Source organism: Dipodomys ordii, unplaced genomic scaffold, assembly GCF_000151885.1.
Source record: "Dipodomys ordii isolate 6190 unplaced genomic scaffold, Dord_2.0 Scaffold54, whole genome shotgun sequence".
NCBI classification, from domain to species: Eukaryota; Metazoa; Chordata; class Mammalia; order Rodentia; family Heteromyidae; genus Dipodomys; species Dipodomys ordii.
The window spans coordinates 4,135,637-4,153,480 of record NW_012267270.1 but is presented as its reverse complement, the minus strand read 5'-3'; the positions used below and the strand labels follow the sequence as shown (position 1 = coordinate 4,153,480).

Genomic DNA, 17,844 nt, shown 5'->3' with positions numbered 1-17,844 from the left:
GGCTCCTCGGCGCGGGCGGGACCCCGGCGGCCCCGGGCCGCCCTTTGGTGTTCCGGTCTCGCCTCCGGGAGTCCCTGGGAAACCCCGGACTGAACCACCTCAGCTGGCCAGGGCCGGGGGTCCCGGGCGGAATCTGGATCCAGCCTCGCCCGCCGCACCGCATTGCGTCTCCCTGGCCGAGACGAAGCTGGCGCGCCCCCTGTAGGCCGAGGGCTGGCACGGTGCGAGCTGCCGTCTGGGGGACCCGGGCACCCTGGGGACAGGAGTCCGGGGACAGCCGGTGTTTACCTAATCTGGGTGGACGGCGGTGTGGCCCTAGGCCCGGCGCCCGCCTGCCCTCCCCTGCCTTCACAGGCGGCAGGCACTACCATGGCCACGATGGTGCTTCCGCGGGAGGAGAAGCTGAGCCAAGATGAAATCGTGTTAGGCACCAAGGCTGTCATCCAGGGACTGGAGACTCTACGCGGAGAGCATCGTGCCCTACTGGCTCCCCTGGCCTCTCATGAAGGAGGCGGCGGCGGCGGAGGCGGCGGCGAGGCTGAGCCAGGCTCACAGGAGCGCTGCATCCTCCTGCGCCGCTCTCTGGAAGCCATCGAGCTGGGGCTGGGGGAGGCTCAGGTAGGTCAGTCTGGAGCACTGAGCTGGGAGGTCATCAGAGGAGTCCCGGTAACTGTATAGAAACAGGATCTGAGCTGGGAACCACCTAGCCCTTGGAAGCCCATGTTAGAGCCAAAATAAATACATTAAAGAAAAGAAAGCGTTTTGGAGGTTTCCCAGTCCTGCCCCAGGAGACCTCGAGCACTGGCACTCCCACACAGAGCTCCGGGCCCCACTGCACCCCCGCCCCCTGCTCAACAGGAGACCAAATAGCCTCGAACAGGAAGGGCATTCTTAAAGAAATACTCCCCTACAACTCACTCATCCATTCATTCGTTAAACTAACTTATCAAATGTCTGCTATGTGCTAAGCAGTGTGTTCATGCTAGGGAAGCAGGATCCAACGAGATAAAGTGAGTGATAAACAAGATTCCTGCCCTCAACAGATGTGGTAATACACTTGTGTAATCTTAGCACTCGGGACAATGAGGCAGAACAAGAGTTAGATGCAGCCTAGGCTACACTGTGAAATGTTACCTTAAAGTCAGGGAGGTGGGGAGAGAAAAGATGCATATGGAAAGGTCCTGAGGTGGAAGTGAGCCACTAGAGCTTCATGGCACAGGGAAGAGGAACAGAAGGCAGGAACCAGTTCATGGGGTTTATTCTCAGGAAATTAGGTATCCTTTTCTGGAAGACTCTGAAACAGGAAGGTGACATAGTTAGTCTAACTTGGGTTTTAAAAGCTTCCTTTGTGAGATTTGGAGCATAAAGGTTAGTGAGTTACAGATGGAAGCAGGTAGCGAGTGGTGAAGCAGCCACTGCATGAATTCAGCTGAGAGATGGCAACTTGGACTAACTTGATAGCCATGAGTGGCAAGAAGGGAATCAGTTTCTAGGTTGTTTTGGAGGTAGGCCCAGCAGGACGTGGGAATGAAGTAAGGAGAGAAAAGGAGGACAGCATAACTTCCCTGACTTGTGCTTTATGCAAAGTCAAGGATGAGAGAACGGAGTGGTCCAGTTCTGTTTGGGGCTGCAGAGACTATGTGCAGAATGAGATATCCAGGCGGACACTGGGCTGGAAAGAGTCTCCATGGAAAAAGCTTTGTTCTCAGATCTTGACAGAGCCACTGGCTGGGCATATTTCTATCATTTAACGCTAGTAGTTTTGAAAATATCTGTCACTTAAGATATTGGCTAATCAACTAGAGATTGTAGAGTCCTAGACTGCTGGGCCTTTTGGAAGGCCACTACACTGCAGGTGTGGGGAACAGGACAGCATGGAGCATGCTGACAGTGAAGCCCAGTGTATAGTTGGAGAAGAACAAAGGGCATGACTAGAAAGAGGAAGAAATGACCCTGCAACCTGGATTCCATGTGGAGCCCATCCATGCCAAGGCTCTAAGACAAGAAGAGGTTGAAAGCTCAGGAGGGGAATCAGCAGTACAGAAGGCAGAGGATGCTGGATGCTAGGGTGTCTTTCAGTAGCCTTTTGCCCATGTATGGTTCTTCAAGTAACTGCTAGCCCTATCTGGGTGGCATAATGGCTGTGGCTTCCCCAGGGGAGAGAGATTCTGGGAGCTCAGGGATCTCTTCACTCATGGCTCTCAGGTTAATCTAACCTGAGTTTGAGCTCTGGACTGTGGTCTGTTTGGGACCTGGTGGGGAGTCTTCCTTGAGGGTGGGAGAACTCGTAGGCCCAGCACCCCTTCCCAAGCAGGGCCAGGCCTGATTTCTCACTCATCCCTGGAGGCCCAGGCTGGGGTTTCAGGCTGAGGGGTAGCCAGGGCTCTGATGTTCATCTGGCTGGTTGCACAGGTAATCCTGGCACTATCAAGCCACCTGGGGGCTGTGGAGTCAGAGAAGCAGAAGCTGCGGGCTCAGGTGCGGCGCCTGGTGCAAGAGAACCAGTGGCTACGTGAGGAGCTGGCGGGGACGCAGCAGAAGCTGCAGCGCAGTGAGCAGGCAGTGGCCCAGCTGGAGGAGGAGAAGCAGCACCTGCTGTTTATGAGCCAGATTCGCAAGCTGGATGAGGATGCTTCACCAAATGTGAGCCCACCCTAGCCAGAGGCCCGGGGTGGTGGGGAGCACTTAATCCCACCTGGTCCACAGGTCATCTGTGTCACTTTTCTTGACACCCTGTCTTCCTTCCCAGGAGGAGAAGAGTGACGTCCCCAAAGACTCTCTGGACGACCTATTCCCCAACGAGGATGAGCAGAGCCCAGGTGCAGATGGACAGTTGGCTCTGGGTGGGGGAAAAGGGTTATGTGAGTCCTGGACTTTGGGACCCAGAGGTTGCTTGTTTCCATTCACAATGTCGCAGCACATTAGAATGTAAAAGGCAGATCTTCCCTGTTACATCTCACACCCCTGATCTCTGCCAGGAGCTGACATCACGGTTCAGAGTGCTGGACCTGCTGCTAGCTCCTCTCTGGGCTGACTCTGAGGGGCAGGCTTGACCATTGCAATACAGGGCTGAGCCAGCAATACTTGCTTAACTTGTGTTGTTAAACACATATGGGAGCCCATCCCACAGATGGGGAAGCTGAGTCTTGGAAGTAAGGAACTTGCTTTTGGTACAGACAGCTTTTGGAACTGTGACTTGACCCACTGTCTATGGGGAAATCCAGACCTATAAACAGGGAAATAAGCATTATGGTTAGTGACTTGCTCAGGGCAAGCTGGCATGTGCCAACACTGCCCAGTGGAAAGATGATCTAATTTCCTGCCCTTGGCCCTGTAGCCCCCAGCCCTGGAGGAGGGGATGTGGCAGCCCAGCATGGGGGCTATGAGATCCCAGCACGGCTTCGCACTCTGCACAACCTGGTGATCCAGTACGCCTCCCAGGGCCGCTACGAAGTGGCTGTTCCCCTCTGCAAGCAGGCGCTAGAGGACCTGGAGAAGACTTCAGGCCACGACCATCCTGATGTGGCCACCATGCTGAACATCTTGGCCCTGGTCTATCGGTGAGGATCCTCTGCCCACGTTTGAAGATCCTTCCTGATAGCACTCTTGGGCTGTGGGGCTAGGCCCTGGGCTCCAAGATCAGTTGAGAGTGGAGAGAGAAGGGACTGGGATCTAGATAGAAATAGCTTTACACATGAGTATCAAAGCTGACATGTGAGGATGCCAGGGTCCTGAGAAGTCAGCGTGACGTTTCTAGGCACCCAGGCTTGAGCAGGGGCTTTGAAAAGTTGAGCTAGAACACAAGGTTGGAAGGCTTTCTGTTGGCAGTGATGTGAGCCTGGGCACTGGGTACTCATTGTGCATGGCTTAGAACTATGGGCATGAGGTAGGACCTCAGCAGGTAGAGTAACCTACTCAGTTTCCCTTGGGCTCTTGGAGGGTGGGCAGCTAGGTTACCCACATGAATCATCCCATATGCCCACTCATCAGTGGCTGAGGGGACTATTGTCCCCTGGAACTGGGCCTTAGGCTGAAGGGCATCTCTGAATATCTACTCCTAGGGACCAAAATAAATACAAGGAGGCAGCCCACCTGCTCAATGATGCTTTGGCCATCCGGGAGAAGACACTGGGCAAGGACCACCCAGCTGTGAGTAAAGGACTAGAGGATGGGAAAGATACCTTTACCCCCTAGTGGTGCCCTAAGTCAGGTGCCTTCCTTCCTTCTCCCACCCCGCAGGTGGCTGCAACATTGAACAACCTGGCCGTTCTGTACGGCAAGCGGGGCAAATATAAGGAGGCAGAGCCGCTGTGCAAGCGGGCACTGGAGATCCGGGAGAAGGTGGGAACAGATAGGGCTGTGGGTGGGGCAAGCAGGGCATCCAGGCAACTCTGAACCCAGCCATTGACTCCTCCATCCCAGGTCCTCGGCAAGTTTCACCCAGATGTGGCCAAGCAGCTCAGCAACTTGGCTTTGCTGTGCCAGAACCAGGGCAAAGCCGAAGAGGTGGAATACTACTACCGGCGGGCCCTGGAGATCTATGCCACACGCCTTGGGCCCGATGACCCCAATGTGGCCAAGACCAAGAACAACCTGGTGCACTGCGGTGGGGCAGGAGGGAGGCTGGGCAGCGGGGAGGGAAGGAGGGAGGAAGGAAGGAGAAAGCTCAGCTCCCTGCATCCTGCTCACCCCTGGCCCTACCCCTCTAGGCTTCTTGCTACCTGAAACAGGGCAAATACCAGGATGCAGAGATCCTGTACAAGGAAATCCTCACCCGTGCTCATGAGAAGGAGTTTGGCTCTGTCAATGGTGAGTCCATGATCATCACATGCCTCCCGCATATCCAGCATGGGGCCCCTCCCCCATGAACACACAGCACTACCACAACCAAGCAGGCCCTCGTGCCTAGAATCTGGCTGGTGGCTCAGCTTCACATGTAACATGCCCTGACTGGCATGTATCTTGGCAACACACTCTAGGGGTCTCCTAGGAAACAGCCTTGTGGTCCTTGGTCATTTCCTCTTGATCTCTCAGAACCTGGCCTGTCATGCAAGCCTCCTCAGAGTCCTGGGCTTACAGGCCTAAGGTGTGTAAGGCTCTGTATTTTGTCTGTGGTCCTACCCTATCTACAAACCACTCAATCTAGGCCTGTTTTCTGTGTCCAGAGGAGGGCCAATGATGTTTTAAGTCTGTTTCTTGTTCATTCAACAAAGCCCAACCCTGGTCCTTCCTGGGTGCTGCTGTGGCCAGCCTATTCTGAAGAAACAAGCTGGTGACATTGTCCTATCTCCTCCTCCAGGGGACAATAAACCCATCTGGATGCATGCAGAGGAACGGGAGGAGAGCAAGGTAATTCAGTGGGCAGGTGTCGGGGGAGGATATGTGGACGGGAGGGAGAGCTTCTCCCACCTCCCACAACCATTATTTCCCCCAGGATAAGCGCCGGGACAGCGGCCCCTATGGGGAATACGGTAGCTGGTACAAGGCCTGTAAGGTTGACAGGTAAAGTCAGCAGACTGCTAGGGTAGATTGGTAATGGGGAAATGCATCTTCCCTGGGGAGGCTCAAGCTCCATACTCCATCATCTCACCCTTGGAACTTCTCCTCTGCCAACTCATTATTCAAGGCCCAGGTCACAGGCCACCTGTCCCAAGAGGGCTTTCTGCACTGGGAACAGCATGATGCTCTCCTGGGTCTCCCAGCTTTTGATCCTGTTGGCAACATCCCATGAGGGCCCAGATTTCCAGTCCTTTAAGGAGACCAGTGGGTCTAGCATATGCTGGGATGTATACAAGGAAGGGGCTGGATTCTAGCTGGCTTGGTGGTTCCTCGGAGCCCAGGGTAGGCTGGCTGTTACACAGTCCCTGGTTCTTGAGGAAACAGAGTTTGAGACCATCCTGACATCCATCCACAGCCCCACAGTCAACACCACCCTGCGCAGCTTGGGGGCCCTGTACCGGCGCCAGGGCAAGCTGGAGGCCGCACATACGTTGGAGGACTGTGCTAGCCGCAGCCGCAAGCAGGTGAGGCTTCATGCCAGAGAGGTGGGCAGGGACCTGTGAGGCCCAGTGTGTGTACCAGTCAGGATCTGACGTTCTCTGGCCCCTCCCCAGGGCCTGGACCCTGCCAGCCAGACCAAGGTGGTAGAACTGCTGAAGGATGGCAGTAGTGGGCGAGGAGACCGCCGGAGCAGCCGGGATGTGGCTGGAGGTTCAGGGCCTCGGTCTGAGTCGGACCCGGAAGAGGCGGGGCCTGCAGCTGAGTGGAGCGGGGTGAGTGTGAGGGCCAGGATGGGCCAGGGGCTAGTGTAGCCAGTGTGGCCTAGAGACAACCTTGCCACCCATAGGATGGCAGCGGCTCATTACGGCGCAGCGGCTCCTTTGGAAAGCTCCGGGATGCCCTAAGACGCAGCAGTGAGATGCTGGTGAAGAAGCTACAAGGGGGTGGTCCCCAGGAACCCCCTAACCCCAGGTGAGCCCCATACCTAGGGTAAGCCTCTCCAGACCCAATGACCCCAGGCCATCTCTTAACCCAAGTGTATCCTTTTGGCCCCACATGACCTCCCCATCTCTCTCTGGTCTACTCCCACCAAGTCTGTCCCCCTTCTCTGCTCTCCCTCCCCAGCCTTCCCCCACTCCCACCCTATCCCACCACGGGCAGTGCTCAGACATTCTTTTCCCTTAGGATGAAGCGGGCCAGTTCCCTCAATTTCCTCAACAAGAGTGTGGAAGAGCCAGTCCAGGTAGGGGTTTCGGGTACATGGGACTAGGTAGCCCAGGCCCAGGCCCCGCCCCAGAGCCCTGGGACACAGATCTACATGTGTTGCTGCTCAGCTTCTGACGTGTGTCATCATCCAGCAATGAGTCTGTCCCCATCCCAGACAGCAGGGAGAAAGAAGAGGGGCCCACAACCCCTGCCCTGGGGTGGAATTATAATCTGTCAATGCCAACACAGTAACTGTGGAGGTGGCAGGAGTGAGGTCCACGCAGTGGCCTCCGGCCATTTCTGCCTCTGCTCAGTGCCTGGGACTCCCATTTGGCTTCCATGAGGGCCTTGCTGGGACTGAGGTAGGGAGCACAGTTGCAGCAGCATGGAGCTGAGACTCCTGCCCTCTGCCCACAGCCTGGAGGCACAGGTCTTTCTGACAGCCGCACCCTCAGCTCCAGCTCCATGGACCTCTCCCGACGAAGCTCCCTTGTGGGCTAATCCTGAAGGGGCAGCCAGAGTCTACCCAGCACCCCCGACCCCAGCCCTGCGCATGGGCCTGCTGCTTGTCCCACCGTCTCTCCCAAGGACCCGTTTTTTCTGTTCAATCTCAGGGTAACCTCCTCCCTTGTCATCTCAGCCTGGGCCCTGGAGGCCGAGCCTGCCCGCTCCAGCTCTACCCCTTATTTATTCTTTCAGCAGGGCCCCCTCTTTCCTGATTGGGGGTCAGTGGTAGTGGCTGACTGGAGTCTCCCAAGATAGAGACTCCCCCTTCATGGCCTGCTTACCCCAGACCCCAGAGTCAAGAACACTAAGCATCTGCCCTCCGTCGACACTCCTGCCTCCCTCCCTTCCGGCCGTTGCTTCTGTATATAGAGAAATAAGTTATTGGCCGTGTCCCTTCCCTCAGTCCACGGTACTGTCCGGGCCTCCATTAGCCCCGTCCTTCCCCAGTGGTACCACCCAGGCCTTAATCACTCCCATTCCACGCGGTGGTATCTCCTAGGCTCAATATTCTCAGAGCGGCACCTCCCCTAAGGGTGCTCCTGGCCTCTGAGAGATGTGCCCCACCCCGCCTGGTTCTGTGCCCTAGGACGGAGGGCCTTGGCCCGTCCCCGCCGGGCCCTGCGCTGCACCCCGGCCATATGCACTGCCCCTCCTGCCCAGGCACGGCCTGGCCCCGCCCAGGGCGCCACGTCGAGCCATCCCCACGCCTCCCATGCCCGCAGCTTCTCGCCAGGGCCAGCGACGGCCCCCAGTGGCAAGAGGGGCTGCCCCAGAGGTGGGGTGAGGCGGTCGCTCTCTATTTTCAGATGTTGCTGTAGAAATAAAGACGGTTTGAATCTGAGCCAGGCTGGTTTTGAAGCGGAGGCCCAAGGCCCCCAGCGTCTCCAGGTTGGGGTGGGGTTGCACCAAGTCCTGCCCCGCGATGCTGGAACCAGTTCTGTACCCCTGCCTGGGAAGTGTTTAGAGGCTCCAGCAGTGCGGAATTTCTCCTAAAGCTTTCGCTTTTGGGGTTCAAGAGTGCGGCCTTTGATGAGCTCGGCCCCATAATACAAGACGAGCTTAGTGGTGATAGCCTGGAGCTGCGGGTGACTTAAAGGTGCCCAGCACAGGAATAACCCTGGAGAAGTGAACTTTTACTGGTCCTGCTAAAACACACACACCTCAGTGCTCACAACCTCGAGCCGACGGGGCGGGATGGCAGCCTCTGTTCGAGAAGTGGAAAGTGCCGAGCCCGGTGTGAAATTGAACTCGCACCCGCCAGGGTCTCGGGGCCGGGGTGGGAGCGCTCGGAGCGCAGTCCCTTCAGTCCGCTCTGAGATTGGACTACAGGCCCCAGAAGGCAGCGCGCCGCCAGCGTTCGGGCGCGTGACCGCTCGTGCTCTTCGGGCTGCGCCTGCGCAGGCGGGAGTAAGTTGGACACGAGAGAGAGACTACAAGTTCCGGGAGGCAGCGCGGCACGACCCAAGTCGAGAGTGTTTACGCCTGCGCGATGCGGGCGGGGCGTCTAAGGCGGAGCGGCCACCATCTTGGAACGGGAGGCGGAGCAGAGCTGACTGGGAGCCACCGAGCGGGCCGCCGCCGCCGCCATGAACCCCGAATAGTGAGTGAGCCCCGCCCGCGCCGTCCGGCGCAGCCTCGATCCCGAGTGCGGGGCTGCACGCTTACTGGGATTGTCTGGCCTGGGTCAGAACTGCGCGGCGTCCCCCCCCCACATCCGGGTCTCTCTTCCGCTGACTCCCCCCCTCACATCCGGGTTCTGCCCCTCCTCCTGGGGGGTCCTTAGGACCCCAGCTCGACACCCCTACTCCTGGCGCCCAGGGCCTAGAGGCGGCAACCCCGAAGGGCAGCACTTGAAGCCCGAGATACTGGTCTAGTAGGCCTCGGTCGGGCGACCAGCAGCTCCACTGTCCCCAGGCCTCAGTTTCCCCCGCTGCTTGACCCATGAACCCAGTGATTTTTGAGCCTCTCAACAGTTTCTGGTTTCGAGTTAAGACTCAGGCACTTTCGGTTGGGTCGTGAACTTCTCTGCCCTTGCTTTTCTTCTGGACCCAGTTCTCTGAACTGGCAGGGTCTGGCACAGACCCTCAAAGACCCCAGGAATCCCTTGGTTCGCATCCCCTGCAGGTCCTCTTCTCCAGGGCTGCCGCCTTGCCCTTGCCTGGGTCGCTCTTCTCTCCGGAGGTCTGTCCTTTCCTGCCCTCTTACCTTCACTCAGGCCTCCAGCGCCACCTTCTCACCCTTTTCCCTCCGCTGTCACATTGCCAGAGAACTTTAGGTGAATGTAGAATTTGCTTTCCCCATGCAGGACGATTCTGTGGTCCTCAATGCTTCACTTCTTGGTAGCTCGCTGCGGGTTATGGCCCTCATCTCATGCCTTGCATTTCTACTTTTCCCCAAGTATCAGTTGCCTTCTTCCTCTTCTGCCACTTCCTTTTTCTTCTCCAGCTCCACACCTCAGATTCCCTTGGAGAAGAGGGAACCTCAGCAGGATTGGAAGAGGAAATAAAGGAAGCAGTAGGCTCTTATAGTTTTCAGCCGGTAACACGGCAGGTCACTTCCCTTCTCTAACTCCTGGTTTCCTCATTAGTTGGAAATCATAACATTGCCTTCACCGAACTGTTGTGAGGGTTTAATGTGAGGATGCATTTGAAGAACTTAGCACAGAGCCAAATACAGCTCAGTATTAAGTGCTATTACTGCCACACATGGATTGCCCCTGGTTGGTGAGTTTATAACAAGCTCTTCAGGTAGATTTTTCTCTAGTTTTGGGCTGGGCCCTAGAATCCATTTCTGGGCCTTCCCCTACACACACTACAAGGCAGAGTGTGGCTTTCCAAAATAACACCTCCTGAATAGAATCGTGGAATCTTACCAGGAAGCAGGGAAGGATATCCGGTTTTGCTGCCTCATTGATTGTGACTCTGGGCAAGTCAGTTCCCTCTCTGTGCCTCAGTTTCCTTCTCCATCGAGTGGGAATGCACACTCAGCAGACTGAGGACCCTGTGGGCTAGCTTGTTGCAAGTGAGGGGCTCCACCCTCTCTTTTCAGGACTGGTGGATGTGGTGAGCACCAAACCAAAGCATGACTCAGTGTGGGGGGATGCTGTAGTGGTAACCCCAAGATGATGAGGTGGGCTCCCTCCCTTCCTTTATATTTCCCATCCTCTCTTTCCAGTGACTACCTGTTTAAGCTGCTTTTGATTGGTGACTCGGGTGTAGGCAAGTCATGCCTGCTCCTTCGGTTTGCTGTGAGTAAGAAGCCCCCTCCCTGTACCATCCTTCTGAGGTCTTGGCTTGCTGCTGGGAGGGAGAAAGGGGCCCCTGGGGGCATAGTAGGTACAAGACCTGGGGGCGAAGCAGGAGGTTTCAGGACCTGCCAGAACAAGGGCACAGGGCTGGCAAGTTGGGGTGCTCAGAGCTGGGCCTTGGCGGTTAGGAGCCCATCTAGGGCAGGAGGCTGGGGGGGGGGGAGGCTTTCCAAATGGGCCTTAGGCCCGTTCATTCAGGCCACTTCACTGGTGCCAAACTTTCAGGATGATACATACACAGAGAGCTACATCAGCACCATCGGGGTGGACTTCAAGATCCGAACCATTGAGCTGGATGGCAAAACCATCAAACTTCAGATTGTGAGTGTGGCTTTCCTCTAGATGTTGAGACAGAAATATGTGCATTGAGAAGATGGGGCTTATATTGGGCTGACCTGCCCCTCTCCATACTGTCTTGTAGTGGGACACAGCTGGTCAGGAACGGTTCCGGACCATCACTTCTAGCTACTACCGGGGAGCTCATGGCATCATCGTGGTGTATGACGTCACTGACCAGGTATTCCTGAACTTCTCCTCTCCATCTTTGCCTCTTCAACCTTGAGGGGTGGTTGTTGTAGTAATTGTTGTTGTTGTGGTTGTTGTTGTACCAGTACTGGGGCTTAAACTCCAGGCCTAGTGGTCTCACTCAGCATTTTTCGCTCAGGGCTTGTGTTCTACCACTTGAACCACCTCTCCACTTCCAGCTTTTTGGTGGTTAATTGGAGATAAGAGTCTGAATGATTTGTCTAGGCTGGCTTCAAATTTCCATTCTCTGATCTCAATCTCCTGACTAGCTACCATTATAGGTATGAGCCCACAGTATACGGATAACAGGGGATTTTGTTTGTTTGTGCAGATATTAGAGTTTGGACTCAGGACCTGGGCTCTGTCCTGTAGCTTTTTTGCTCAAGGCTAGTGCTCAACCGCTTGAATCACAGCTTCTAGTTTTTTTGATGGTTAATTGGAGAGAAGCTCCCAGGCCCTGAGTTCAAGCCCCAGGACCAGCTCAAAATAAATAAGCACTGTGTTTTGTTGGGCTTTAGTTAGAGGTTAACCTCTGTGAGGGTGGCTTCCTGTGTGAAGACATTGAAGGAAGCAAGCAACTAGAAGGCGTTAGACAAGAAAGGAAGGGAGCACTGAGCCCAGTGTGAGCAGAGGTCGCTGCAGTGTCTTCAATCACATGTTCCTGGCAGTAGTGGCATCAGAAACCATCCTTCCAGGGGCTGGGCTGGGAAGGTGGCTCAGTGGTAGAGTGCTTGCCTTGCATGCATGAGGCCCTGAGTTCGATTCCTCAGCACCACATAAGCAAAAAGAAAAAAAGCCAAAAGTGGCGCTGTGGCTCAAGTGGTAGAGCGCTAGCCTTGAGCTGAAGAGCTGAGGGACAGTGCCCAGTCCCACAGTTCAGGCCCCCGACCGGACCCAAAAAAAAAACAGCAGAAAAGAAACTATCCTTCCAGTCAGGCGCCGGTGACTCACGCCTGTAATCCTAGCTACTCAGGAGGCTGAGATCTGAGGGTCATGGTTCAAAGCCAGCCTGGCAGGAAAGTCTGTGGGACTCCTATCTCCAGTAAACCACCAGAAAACCAGAAGTGGTGCGGTGGCTCAAGTGGTAGAGTGCTGGCCTTGAGCTGAAGAGCTCAGGAACAGTGCCCAGGCCCAGAGTTCAAGACCCAGACTGACCAAAAAACAAAAACCATGAAACCATTCTTCCGTATTTTAAGCTTGCAGAATTCATAATGCCTGCCTTTCTTTCCTCTTCTTTTTTTTTTTTGGTGGTGGTGGTACTGGGGTTGGAGTTTATGGCCTCACACTTGCTAGGCAGGCAGCCTGCTGCTGAGCTGCTCTCTGCCAGCCCCAGCACCACCCTTTTTTGTGCCAGCCCTAGGGCCTGAACTCAGAACCTGGGTTCTGTCACTGAGCTTTTTTTTTTTGCTCAATGCTAGTCCTCTACACTTGAGCCACAGCTCCACTTTCGGAGTCTCACAGACTTTCCTATCTGAGCTGGCTTTGAGCTGCATTCCTCAGATCTCAGCTTCCTAAGTAGCTAGGATTATAGGCATGAGCTACAGGTGCCCAGCTTGCCTGGCCCCAGCCCTTCCTCCCCCCACATCTACCCTGTTGTGGTCTGGTGCCCTGGTGGTGGTCATAGAACTTGAACTCAGGTCCTGAGGTACTGTCCTGGAGCTCTTTTTTGCTCAAGGCTAGCACTCTACCCGAGACACAGCTCTGCTTCCACTTTTCTGGTAGACAATTGGAGATAAGTGTCTCATGGACTTTCCTGCCAGGGCTGGCTTTCAACAGCCAAACTTAGTTCTCAGCCTCCTGAACAACTAGGATTATAGGTATGAGCCATCAGCATCTATGTATATCTTCATAATCTTAACCCAGTGAACCAAATGGTGGTGCCCGTGCTTCCTAGATCAAAAACTTGGAGAGGTGTTATGTAACATCTCTCCATCAGGAATGGCCAGAGTTAGAGCCCAGTGTTCCTGGCTTTAATCAACTCCTTCTCTGCCCTTGGACACCTCCCCTGAGCTTCAGACCATCTGCAGAACTCAGCTGTTCCAGCCTGGGCTCACCATCTCTCCCCACATTGTTTCCTACATCCTTATCTTTGTAATGTCATCCCTATGGGCCTGACCAGAAACTTCCCTTCCCCGTCAGCCTCAAGGCCCCTTTATTCTGCCCCATCATCTCAAATCTGTCCCCTCATAATAGCAGTGATGAGGATAATAGTAGCTCTTGCTAATTAAGCACTTGTTTTGAGACAGGCCTGCATTCATTCTCTTGCACAAACAAAAACCCTGCCAGAGGTGCTGCTTTATATAATAGAGAAAACTAAAACTCAGAGGGGTCAGGTGACATGCCTAAAGTTACACAGTAATTGACTGAGCCTGGGTTCTACCCAGCAGAGCCTGACTCCAAGCCTGTTTGCTTCCCGGCCACATTCTCTTTTTTTTTTTTTTTTGTGGGGGGCCTGAACTCTGGGCCTGAGCGCTGTCCCTCAGCTCTTCAGCTCAAGGCTAGCGCTCTACCACTTGAGCCACAGCGCCACTTCCGGCTTTTTTCTTTTTACTTATGTGGTGCTGAGGAATCGAACCCAGGGCCTCATGCATGCAAGGCAAGCGTTCTACCACTGAGCCACCTTCCCAGGCCCCCCCCCCCCCCCCCCCCCGCCACAATCTCTAGCACGATCTAGATTATTCCAACCATCTCCCAGTTGGTCGCCATTTTCTTGCTGGTCTGCTTTCATACTGTGCCCAGAAAAATCTTTCCAGACCACAAGTGTTAGTCTGCTGTTCATCGTCAGAGAACCGCTGCTCTTCCAGTCTTAGCCAAGCTGAGATCCTTTGAGTTCTGGCCTTCCCACCTCAGGATCTGCATCTGGGCAGCAGCCCCCTTCTCCCACTCCCCACTCCTCTTGCTTGCCAGCTGTCTCCTCCCCTGCTACCAGTCCTGGCCCTCCCGGGCTTCTAACCATCTTACTGAAGTGTGTGTTTTGCTCTGTTCCTCAACTGCTCCCTGAATGCCTTGGGGCAGGCCCTGGTTTGAGTTCCCTGTTTTGCACCCAACACAGAGCCCGGCTCGGGGCACGACAGGAAGTATACATTAGAGCCCAGTGTGCCTCGGAGAAGGAAAAGCAGCTGGAGCTTGAGTGCCGGCCTTTGTGTGGGATGTGGAGCTGCTGGCAGCATCTGTGCCCCATTGAGGAGACGGCTGGTGCCAGAAGTAGAGTGAATGTTCAGCGCTGTGCCTGGGACGCCCATTTCCTAACAGTCGCTGTGAAGACCCTCTTCCTCCCATGGGACTTAAAGGGATGGCGTGGCAGGGAGTTGAGCCTAGCCTGGGTGAAGCCTTCGGTTCAGTCCTAGCATTGGAACAAAACAAAAACCTCGGGGCTGGGAAGGTGGCTCAGTGGTAGAGTGCTTGCCTTGAGCTGAATAACTCAGGTATAGCACCAGGCCCAGGGTTCAAGTCCCACAACCAACAAGGAAAAAAAAGACCCTCAAAACCCTTAAAGGGATACAAGACCACTGTGGGGCTTGGTGATTCTCACTGACCTGCATGTTCCTCTGCCTTTGCCCCCTTTTGTCTGCCCTTCACCTATGTCTTATATGTGGTTAGGCCCTAGAGTTAGGCTCCAGGAAGGACAGCAGCAGAACTGGATACCCTGCAGGCTGAGGCAGCTGTGTAATGTTGGAGCTGCTGGCCGGCAGCTGGGCTGGGCTGGGCATTTTATTTTTTTTATTTTTTTGGTGCCAGGCTTGAACTTGGAGCCTGGGCTCTGTCCCTGAGCTTTTGTACTCAAGGCTAGAGTTCTACCACTTGAGCCACAGCTCTACTTCTGGCTTTTTTGGTAGTTAATTGGAGATAAGAGTTTTATGGGCTTTCCTGCCTGGGCTGGTTTAGAATTATGACCCTTAGATTTGAGCCTCCTGAGTAACTGGGATTATAGACATGCACCATCAGTGCCTGGCTTGATCTTTTGTCTTGATTTTGTGCCAGTCCTGATCTTGAACTCAGGGACTGGGCTCTGTTGGTGTGTGTGTGTGTGTGTGTTTGGCTTAGTTTTGTGCCAGTACTGATCTTGAACTCAGGGACTGGGCTCTGTTGGTGTGTGTGTGTGTGTCAGTCGTGGGGCTTGAACTCAAGGCGTGTGTGTGTGTGTGTGTGAGTCGTGGGGCTTGAACTCAAGGCGTGTGTGTGTGTGTGTGTCAGTCATGGGGCTTGAACTCAAGGCATGGGCCCTGTCCCTGAGTGTGTGTGTGTGTGTCAGTCGTGGGGCTTGAACTCAAGGCATGGGCCCTGTCCCTGAGCTTTTTTGCATAAGACTAATGCTTTACCACTTAAGCTATAGCATCACTTCCACTTTTTTGGTGGTTAATTAGAGATAAGCGTCTCACAGACCCTCCTGCCCAGGATGGCTTCAAATTGTGATCCTCAGATCTCAGCCTCTTGAGTAGCTAGAATTACAGGCATGAGCCACAAGCACCTAGCTCCCTTAGCTTTTTTGTTCCAGGCTGATACTTTACCACTTGAACCACAGCTCTAACTTTTGGCATTTTGATGGTAAAAGACAGAATCTGATAGACTTTCCTTGCTTGGGCTGGCTTTGAACCATGATTCTTAGATCTCAGCCTCCTGAGTAGCTAGGATTACAGGCGTGAGCCATGGTACCCAACTTTGGGGGCTAGGTTTCTTTGATCCCATAAGGAGAAAAGGCTAAAGGCGAGGGTTTCCTCAGATCTCCAAGCTCAGTGCCTCTCCCTCAAAGGAGAGGCCTGTTCTTTGAGGCCCTGGGGAGGGAACGGGGAGACTAAAGTTGGAAGCTCAGTAACTCTGGACTCTGGGCCCTCCAGGAATCCTACGCCAATGTGAAGCAGTGGCTGCAGGAGATAGACCGCTATGCCAGCGAGAATGTCAATAAGCTCCTGGTGGGCAACAAGAGCGACCTCACCACCAAGAAGGTTGTGGATAACACCACAGCCAAGGTGAGCAGGCTTGTCCAGGCTGAGGGGCTGGGTGGGGCAGGGGCTGCTATCCTTCATCTTCCTCTCTCTCCCTCTTTCTCCTCTCCCTTGGGCAGGAGTTTGCAGACTCTCTGGGCATCCCCTTCCTGGAGACAAGTGCCAAGAATGCCACCAACGTGGAGCAGGCGTTCATGACCATGGCTGCTGAGATCAAAAAGCGGATGGGGCCAGGGGCGGCTTCCGGGGGTGAACGGCCCAACCTCAAGATCGACAGCACCCCTGTGAAACCAGCTAGCGGTGGCTGTTGCTAGGAGGGGCCCTTGAGATGGGACAGGAGGGAATGCCTTCTCCAGATGATGCCCCTAGAGGGCGCAGGAGATGCCTCTCCCTCTCCTGGGGCATTTGAGTCTGTGGCTTTGGGGCGTCCTGGGCTCCCCATCTCCCTTTGGCCCATCTGCCTGCTGCCCTGAGCCCCGGTTCTGTCAGGGCCCCCAAGGGAGAACATACAGGACCTGTGGCTGGGGTAGGCACGGGGGGCTGCTCTGCTGCTGCCTCTAGGTACCTTGAAAAGATGCCCCTCCACGCACCTTCCTTTGGAATGAGGGCTCCACTGTCTGTCTCCCCACCTCTATGTATGCTGCACTGGGTTTCTCTCCTTCCTCCCCTCTCCCTTTCCCAGGAGCTGAGGGCCTGCCTGGCCTTTGCCGCCCCTGGCTGCATTCAGTGGCCACGGTGTCCAGGAGCCCAAACCCAGGGTCCTGGGCCAGACCTCAGGATGGGCATGGTGGCTGAGGGGCCCCAGCAGCCCAGCCTTTCCCCAGCCTCCCTCCCCCTTCCCACACTCACAGCCGTCCAGCTGCGGTGGGGTCTGAGCACAGCCAGGGTAGGTGGGCGGGCAGCCTGGCTGGGCCTGTGTCTCTGTCACACAGGGAGCCTGCTCCTGCCTCCCCCTGCCCTGCCAGAGCCAGGCCCGTGCGAGGCCTGCCCACCGTGCCCCTTTGTCCCCACGGCAGGCGGAGGCGGAAGGCCCACCGTGCCAGAGGCCTGGCACCAGCCTTAACCCTCACTTTGCCAGCATCGCCCTTTCCCTGAGGCGGCACCTCTGGCTTACTCCTTCATCCTGAGAGCCTAGGGCCAGAGCCGCCTCTCCACCGCTACTTCTCTGGGGGAGCGGGGCTGCCTCCCAGCATTGGGGGTGTCTCTGCCATCTCTTCCTGCCCAGGATCCCGGCCTCTGCCCTTCAGCACAGCTGCTTCTTGCAGAAAACCAACCGTTGGTCTCTAAGAAGCCATGTCCCTCAGTGCTGTCTCTTGCCTGTCCCCCCACGCCTGCCCTGTCCTCCCCTCCAGCTTGTATTTAAATCCCCCGGGGCTGCCCCTGAGGGGCCCCTTCTCCCCTCTGGTGTCATGTCAGGCATTTTGCAAGGAAAAGCCACTTGGGGAAAGACGGAAAAGGATTAAAAATAATAAATTTCCACTGGCCCTTGGACGAGCCAAGGGTTTTTGCAAGGAAGTGTGCTGGCCGAGTGTGGTCTGTGGTCCGGGTCTGTCTTGGAGGGGGGGGACCGGACTCCACGCACGGGGGTCCTGGCTTGGGCTGTGTCCCGAAGTTGCAGGTGAAAGCCCTTGACCCACATACCGGGCCGGGGAGCGGGAGGCCTGCGCGATGGCGCGTCCCCCAGGGCCCAGCACGGATCTGTCAGAGGGAGGCGGGCACGCGGCCATCAGCGAGAACCCGGGGAGCCGCTGCCAGCACCCCCGGGCCCGGCGCAGGGCACGCGCTTGGCAGGAGTCCGCGGAGGCCCTCGGACCTGGCCGTCTCAGCTCCCGTGGCCTCCAGCCAGGTGCCCCGACC

At 55.7% G+C, this 17,844-nt stretch overlaps 2 protein-coding genes across 4 annotated transcripts in view; both read left to right on the top strand.

The window, feature by feature from the left end:
* Positions 1-8,046, top strand: part of Klc2 (kinesin light chain 2) — an 8,607-nt gene extending 561 nt beyond the window's left edge. For 2 of the 3 annotated variants that reach the window (XM_013021072.1, XM_013021069.1), the window contains exons 2-16: positions 320-618; positions 2,413-2,643; positions 2,750-2,819; positions 3,338-3,560; positions 4,062-4,149; positions 4,240-4,341; positions 4,423-4,596; positions 4,710-4,809; positions 5,300-5,349; positions 5,435-5,502; positions 5,915-6,023; positions 6,114-6,272; positions 6,347-6,471; positions 6,685-6,742; positions 7,123-8,046. In XM_013021072.1, the coding sequence (XP_012876526.1) occupies positions 370-618; positions 2,413-2,643; positions 2,750-2,819; positions 3,338-3,560; positions 4,062-4,149; positions 4,240-4,341; positions 4,423-4,596; positions 4,710-4,809; positions 5,300-5,349; positions 5,435-5,502; positions 5,915-6,023; positions 6,114-6,272; positions 6,347-6,471; positions 6,685-6,742; positions 7,123-7,206 (1,890 nt within the window). In that variant the 5' untranslated portion in view covers positions 320-369 and the 3' untranslated portion in view covers positions 7,207-8,046. The remainder of the gene's footprint in view (positions 1-319; positions 619-2,412; positions 2,644-2,749; positions 2,820-3,337; positions 3,561-4,061; positions 4,150-4,239; positions 4,342-4,422; positions 4,597-4,709; positions 4,810-5,299; positions 5,350-5,434; positions 5,503-5,914; positions 6,024-6,113; positions 6,273-6,346; positions 6,472-6,684; positions 6,743-7,122) is intronic. The other variant, XM_013021071.1, reaches the window with a different exon arrangement.
* Positions 8,047-8,717: 671 nt separating this feature from the next.
* Rab1b (RAB1B, member RAS oncogene family) lies at positions 8,718-17,502 on the top strand. The gene is made up of 6 exons (XM_013021073.1): positions 8,718-8,812; positions 10,387-10,459; positions 10,745-10,840; positions 10,941-11,036; positions 15,880-16,011; positions 16,107-17,502. The coding sequence occupies exons 1-6, from the start codon at positions 8,799-8,801 to the stop codon at positions 16,299-16,301; spliced, it is 606 nt and encodes a 201-aa protein (XP_012876527.1). The 5' UTR covers positions 8,718-8,798; the 3' UTR covers positions 16,302-17,502.
* The last annotated feature ends 342 nt before the right edge of the window (positions 17,503-17,844 follow it).